This window comes from Colletotrichum fioriniae (genome assembly GCF_027942845.1).
Source record: "Colletotrichum fioriniae strain IMI 355084 chromosome Unknown scaffold_15, whole genome shotgun sequence".
In the NCBI taxonomy this organism is placed as follows: domain Eukaryota; kingdom Fungi; phylum Ascomycota; class Sordariomycetes; order Glomerellales; family Glomerellaceae; genus Colletotrichum; species Colletotrichum fioriniae.
The window spans coordinates 1,250,504-1,257,930 of record NW_027076851.1 but is presented as its reverse complement, the minus strand read 5'-3'; the positions used below and the strand labels follow the sequence as shown (position 1 = coordinate 1,257,930).

Here is a 7,427-nt window from a genome sequence, read left to right as displayed (position 1 = left end):
GGGCTCAACTGGTCAAGACGGGGATAATGAATGTGGCCCTCAGAAACTCGGACTTAGGTGTTCGGCGTCGTTGGAACTTGGAAACCATCTCCCACAGTCCGCTCTCATCCACCTCCAAAGACTCAACGGGAGCTCAAACCCGAAGAAGAAGGCCTGAACAGAAAGAACCCCTCAATCACAATCCCCCCCTCGCGCCATTATTGTTCCCTTCCAATCGCCTCGCACGACATCAAATCACAGCCTTCGGTTGATCTATGTAGGTCCCAGGGTCAAGTAGCAAGCCAAACCAACACAGACAAAATGCGCCAATTGACCTATGGGATATGGCGTAGACCCCAGGAGATGGAGCCCGCAGAGCTGCAGTCCTGCAGAAACACTGCATTTGGTTGCACTTACACAGTATACTAGGTACGTTGAGGGTTGTGGGGTCGTGTGTTCCCCCGTCGTGGTTCCAACAAGCAAGAAGCAGGCTCCGGTACGGATTTGCTGCTAAAGGCAAAGTGCGGTGGGCGAAAGAAAGAGGAGGTACCCAGCATCTAGGCGGACGCCGTTTGAAGCGAGAGCTTGGCGGGACCATTAAATGCAAAAAGTGTGCAGGTGTTGTCCGCTGTTGGAGCGTGTTTCCCATCCATTGACGGCCATGATGCACATTGCACCCGTAAGTCAGTTCCGTCGTTCAGGGGTCTCGTGCTTGAGTTGCCCCATTGACTTAAGACTGACCAGGCAGGTAACGGGGGCCTGCGTGAATGCTCTACCAACTGCATTTCCTGCTGCTTCCTCTGCGTGCTCTGCGTGCTCTCCTGAGCTCCGGATTCCTCTCCTTCCTCTCTTCGTCCGCGTGTGGATGTGATGTTTGTGTGTGTCCTCTTTCCCCTCACCATCCGGCCTCCTACATTCTACACCGTCAATGTCCCACTATCTTCTTCTTCTTCTTCCCAGCTACCTGGGTCGGAATTTGTACATGTTTTCTCTTTACTCGTATGCAACACCTGTCATCTTTTGACTTTGCAGACTAGAGGCCTGTCTGATAAGTTGATCAGCGTCAAGTCAGTAAGGTATCAAAGCCTTGTCAACGGGCACTGAATATATCGCTCTGCAGTTTGCATCGGTATCTCCAACGAAGCAAACCAAGGCTTCGACCCCGCTCGACGTCGCGTATACCCGTACCTTACCTTATTACCTACTCAAAAAAAAGACCCCACCGCTTTTACCTAGTGCTATCGCCGGCCGGACCACCACACTTCCCCGTCCTGTTTCCTCTACCTCCCGTCGCCTCATCTCACATCACACGTCTATCTGCTGGGAAATCATAGCAAAAGGTCGTGCCATCTCAAAAACTATCGGAAAATTTAGCTTTGACCTTTCCCGCCAATATGTTTGGCACATATCCCGCCCTGGGTGAGTTTACTATTTCATTGAGTGCAGCCAGCGTCGGTCATTACCTCATCTACCTTATTCTGAATAAGACGAAAATGACAATGCTTTGTGACCTTTTTGGCGCCTTTTCCAGTTGTCTATTGTACGGTGGCGCCCCTATTCGTTGCTCAGCGCAAGTGGTCATCCGTTTCTCTCACCCCCATTCTCCTTCATCATTCCCTCTGCGTCGTCTTACCTCTGCCTCATCCTCTTCTCCTCAAGTAACAATATCCTACCGTACCGTCCATCAATGCCTTCACGGCTTAACCTACTCCAACCTTAAAACATAGAAGCCGTCAATGCCGTTACCTGTCGTGATCCTGCAACGGGAGCCCATCCCTTCCGCGCTTGATCTACCTCCATTCTTTGGCACCGCTTCCTTGGCGGTCCGTTCGCGGGGTCGCCTGGTCTCGGCCGGCGTCCGCTTTCTGTCGCCCGAATTTCATCTCACCCGGCCATTTTCATTTCTCAGTGTCCGACCAATCGTACCAAAGGGAACCTCTTACACGTCTTTGGACTGCTAGCGCTACTGTGGCACTCGGATACTCTCAAGTTTTCATAAAATATGTTATCCTAACAATAGCTCGCTAGCAAATCTGCCAACCGCAGTCAAGATCGACCCGAAAGACATCCCACCTCCAACGCCAGTCACGTTGCCACAGAGCCGGCCCCAGCTGAAGGCTTCGACGACGACGCCAGCAGGCCAGAGGAAGCCATTGACTTCTGTCCTGCAGGACATCTATCGCCCCGGGGACATCAACACCGCCATATTCGACGCCTTGGGGGTTCACCTCATCCCGGATGCTCCCACCGCGGATCTCATTCCCGATTCCGCTTACCTGCCCGACTTTGAAGGCTGGGGCAAGCTCTCCCCTGAGGAGGCACGTGAGAAGAATGCCGAAACTCGGGTGGTTCTGAATAACGGCGTTCAGTCGCCCGGCTGCCAGACCTTTCTCGACCGCCAGCGTGAGCTATCTCACTCAAACGAGGATGCGTTCCGAACCGTGAGGCGCATTCCCGCACCCAAGGGGCAGCAGCAGGCACGCCTAGGTAACTCGTACGAGTTCTTCAGATGCCTGGAGGCCTTCACTACCTATTGGGATGACCCCACGAACCCCTATGTGCATACTGGGGAGGCCCAAGAGGCCAAGGACGTCGTCATCGACGGCGACAAGGCCGAGCGGGACAACCCGAAAACACCGGAGCGGCCTCGCATTTTCCGCACCTCGACCGGCTCATCGATGCCGGGCGAGTACCGCCAGAGCCTGTTGACGGCCTTCCTCAAGCTCGTAGCATATGATTTCGGCTGCAACGTCTCGGCTCCCCGGACGGAACCCCGTCTGCACGTTACTAGCGGGCCCGCGCCATCGTCGCAAACGCAACTCTCCAAGCGCCAGCAGGCAGCAGCCGCCGCCGCCACCCCGAGGACGTCGTACTTCGCCTCCGGGTGTACCTTTATCTTCCGGACCCCTCGCACGCGAGAAGCGGCCCGGCAGGGCATCGTAGAGGGGCCCCTTGCCGCCGTCTCGGCGCGCGCAAGCATCTCGTTTGATAAAGAGAACGAAGAGGTTATTGACCTGGCCCGCGAGCTCGTCGCCGCTCTCCTCACGGCCCAGCACCGCGCGCGCGAGGGCAAGACGGAGAAGAAGTTTGGCGATGGCGCGTGGTGGACGACGAAGCCGCGCTGGGGCGGCGGGTCCGGCGGGCCCATCGGGCGCGAGGTCGAGCGGGACGCCATCCAGGGTGACAAGGACGACGCCGCCGCCGCCGCCGCCTCCGGTGCCGGAGCTACTGCCTCCGCAGAGAGGGGCCAGCCCGCCGCCAAGAAGCCGCGCAAGAACATGTCCATCTACGACAACTACCGTATGGTCCGCCCTCCGTCGGCCAGCTGGGACCGCAAGACGCGCTACGAGGCCATTGGCAAGGTCAAGGGCGTTGGGTACGACGACGTCTACGTGATTAGCTCGCTGTTCCACCACATTAGCGTGCTGCGCGTGCGCGTGCCCGAACGGCTTCTCGAGGTGCTCGAGGGCGCGGCCGAGCAGGCGGGCAACGATGATGTTCACAGGAGCTGGGGACAGGTTGAGGCGCGCCGGAGCCCGTGGTATGATTTCTTTGTGCTCGAGGAGCGGCTCGAGGCTATGAAGCTTGTTTGGTCGCTCATGGGCTGGCTGATGAGAAAGCCTGAGGAGGAGGAGGAGGCGGTGACGGTGGGAAAGACGGAGGAAGATATCAAGATGGTTGATGCTTGAGATGGGACATGAACGGGGTGAACCATGTGGGATGAAGTTGGAGAGTGGCGATAATGGGAGGCAGGATGGAGAGAAGGCCGGACATTTTACGTTTCTGGGCATGGCGAGGCTTCATAGATGGCTGACGATGTCAAAAGACCAAATTCATATTGAAAATTTATATTCCTCTTTGCGTCATCTTCCAATTTGCAGATGTTATGCAATTTACACATAAGGTAGCCATCGTCACTGCGCGCATTCGAATAGCAGCGGTTACGTCTTCAACTAGGTCCAACAGAATCAGAATCTTGAGCGAATATCCGCGTAGCAGCAGAAGTCGACTCCATTGGCTAAACCTTTCAGAGGGGTGGTATGCGCACGACATATCGGTTAGGGGTGTCAACATCTTGGGAAGCAGACCTTTTCCCATCTTTGAATGGCTAGACTCTCTCTCTTTGACTTTATCTCTCAAGTTCCTCTGCCTTACCGAAACCAAGTTTTCCAATTTCGACCTTGGTTTTCTCAGGGTGAGTGAGAGATGGGAAGAAATTCTTCCATCTTTCCCAAGCCAAAAAAAAAAACCATTGGCTTGGCTTTCTAGTCTGTGATAGGGAAAGTTCATGCACCATTGAAGCCCACGTTAAACTCTCTGGATTAATCACATCCAGGTTGTCGGCATTTAACATGTAACTTTTTTTGAGCAACACATCTCGAGAGGTACAACAAAATAGCGTTTGGGGGTTGGTAGACAATTAGACTTTGAGATAAGCCCGGTGTCTACATGTACAGCCGAGGTGACAAATGAAATCATCGGAGCGCCATTTCTCCCATGGGAGTGCCTAGGATGTTCGTTGAGATCTATACAATGAATTCCGGTTCGACGAGAACCATCATTACTGCCAGAGATGTCAAAACAAATAATACCGGAATAGAGGACGTGACGTTCTCGTACAGCTCCCCCCTTCAAGACTGAGAATCTACGTCGATGCTGAATGCTAGTAACTCGTGCAGTAATGTTATCTCATGATCTACAGCGCAGTGCTAAAGGTAAAGCTACACAACAGTTCATGATAAAGGTTGCACGTGCTCCATGCATGTTGATCACTCGAGGAGCCGTGAATAAACGTAAAAGTCTAAGACCTCAGAGCCTCAAGAATGCAATTGTCGACAGGGCGATCCCTTACATATTGCATCCGATTCCTGGCCAATCGACATCCCCTCCCACCGCTGAGGGTCTAGATGCATTGAAATGGCAATCCAGCTATGAGATAATATGGTGTATTCATCAGAGACACGCTATGGCAGGCGGTCCACCCCGCTCGGTTATGTGAAATGTTTACGGAACGTTTGTCTTGCGGGCCTCCACAGCAAACCAAACTAGGGCCATCGCCGCAGCGCCACTGGAAGCCGTTCAACTCTCACATATTTGATTGTCGTATTCCATCAATTGACCGAGCTTCTTACATCGTGTGATTAAGCTCCCTGCGCCCGGGAGGCTTTGATTTAGTAGTTGACTAGAGCAATGAAGCCGGTGGGCTGGTTTCGACGGAAGTAGCATTCGGATACGAAGGCTGAAAAGCCCCAAGATTGTCAAGATCACGGTTGTAGACATCACCGCATCTAAATCGGGCATGGCAATCCGTTGAGCTGAGCCGAAGACACTGCTAGCATGACGATGGATCATGAATGAGACCACCCTAGAAGCAAGGAGCAGATTGAAGAAACCGCCAGACTAGGTGATGGGGACTCGCTTGATCTGAGTTCTCCAAGACCTGGTTCCGGGCGAAATTCGAGAAAAATCAACTTTTGCAGAAGATGGAAGCTCATTCACCCTAAATCGAGGTCAAAATGCGGGAAAACGTGAACCTGAGACCTGTGATATGCTGGTGCATCAACCTTAAAACTCGGCTAACCACACTGTTGGGCGGCAGAAGCCTACCGTGCCTAGTGGTGACGGAAGATGCCACAAGGTTACGATGCGTGCGGTGCATCACGGTCTTAGACTGACGTCCATTGGCCCCGATGGTAAGGATGAATGTCCCGGGACGACGGCGCCATGCAGCCATGCACCAAAGGCTTGGGACAAGATGCCCACGAGGCTTGGTAAAATGCTATACGCCAGCCGAACGTTGAACTTTTAGCCCATAGCCACGTCTCTCGTAAGTCGACGGCTTACTGTCCAATCGATTTCAGCCACGTCTCCGGGGGTGATGTTTAGCTTTGGTCTGCTCAGAGACATGGCCGCATGCTTTCTCTCCACGTTTGCCGGACCACCTCATTTTGGACTTGGATGGACAGGTCTTGCTGGCCGTCAGAAGTCGAAATTGCCTTTTCGAGTCGCTGGAGGGCTTGAAATCGAGACCCCTTGGCGGAATGGAGGCTGCATATACCGTCTGCATACTTCTCGTGCGGTGAGGTGTCAAAGACACGCACCTACGGATACAGCACATACTGTGAGATATGACCCGTCCAGATGAAAGTTGTCTAAGACCAGTCAATTGGAGTCTCGGACAGATGCCGGTGTGATGGTGTCGCTTCTGGACCCCAAATGCTAGGTACCAGGGGTAAGTGGGAAAAAGGGGAAGGGCGATGATTCGTCAGAAATCGACGCGGCCCCTGTCCGTCAGGAGCGCCACAGTGATCGGCAATCCCGTAAGCTTACCAGATTGAGATCGGGGAATAAACGAGTGCGTACTCGAGCTCCTATCAACCACAGACGTCGCGTTCTGATTTCTCAGTGGCGCTGTTTTGCTGGGACTGCGCACCGAAACGGTTCGAATGAGGGACGGGAATCCCCTCGTACGACACCAACAGCGCGTCCGTCACTACTGACAGCGCGCTTTCGCTAGGGTCCAAGCTAGAAGACTGCTGTCATCCAGACAGCAACGGAACAGAGAGTTGAGGTTGCGTGCAGCGGCCAGGTATGACAGCACCGGGCTCGGGTCAGTAAGTGGCTTTGATGTCGGCAAGACAGCTTCGAATTCGGCGCATGCTCCGTAACGAGGTTGGAGACGGGACGGATGGCCGGGCACGACTAGGGTGCCGATATCGATCTGCGCAGCGTTTGGAAATCTCAATTGTTGATGAATCCTGGGTTCATGCTGTCTATGGCTTCTGGTTGGACCATCTGCCACGACCATCAAATTGGTAATGAGCCCAATGCCAGCCAGAAGACTGCCGTTGAAAATGGAGCCATGTAGCATCCGATTGAGTAGCGACACTAGTCAACGGGATGATGGTCGGGGTGGCACAACGTTGCTAACGTCGGAAAGCCGAGAGCGACAACATGACATATTGACCGAGCGGCTCAACAACAGCTGGGCTTGGAAGCGAAGCGAAGCGGATGGGTTTACCGCGCGGAGGCAGCCGACTCTAATGCAGTCCGAGCTGTGGTACTATCGTGAGGCGCTTTCAGAGCTGTGCAAACGACTCAATGTTTGGTTCGACTGACGCGATATGGCGTCTAAGAGTGCCGTTGGAGGTGGTAGCGCGGCATAGCCCTGCTGGATCGGCGTAGGGCGGTCAAGTTTGGCGTCAAGTCTCAGCTTGACCGGGGCAGAGAGTTCAGCGGGACTACCTTGGTCGGGTGGAGACGACCACAGCAACACCAGGGCCATGGATGATGGATCAAGATCGAGTCCTTAGTGTATTTCAGAGTCTATAGCGTTTGCTTGGGTCCTGTATGGGCGGGAGTGACGCAGAGGCAGAGAGAGGGTGGAGGTGAAGCTGGATGACGGTGTTGCTTGGTGCCCGTTTGGGCTAGGGTCAACCGTGTAAGGG

General features: G+C 54.1%; 1 protein-coding gene across 1 annotated transcript; it reads left to right on the top strand.

The window, feature by feature from the left end:
* Positions 1-1,715: 1,715 nt before the first annotated feature.
* Positions 1,716-3,668, top strand: N0V96_010847 (uncharacterized protein; the record flags this gene model as incomplete). The annotated part of the gene is made up of 2 exons (XM_065759073.1): positions 1,716-1,720; positions 2,000-3,668. The coding sequence occupies 2 exons, from the start codon at positions 1,716-1,718 to the stop codon at positions 3,666-3,668; spliced, it is 1,674 nt and encodes a 557-aa protein (XP_065612383.1).
* Positions 3,669-7,427: the final 3,759 nt, after the last annotated feature.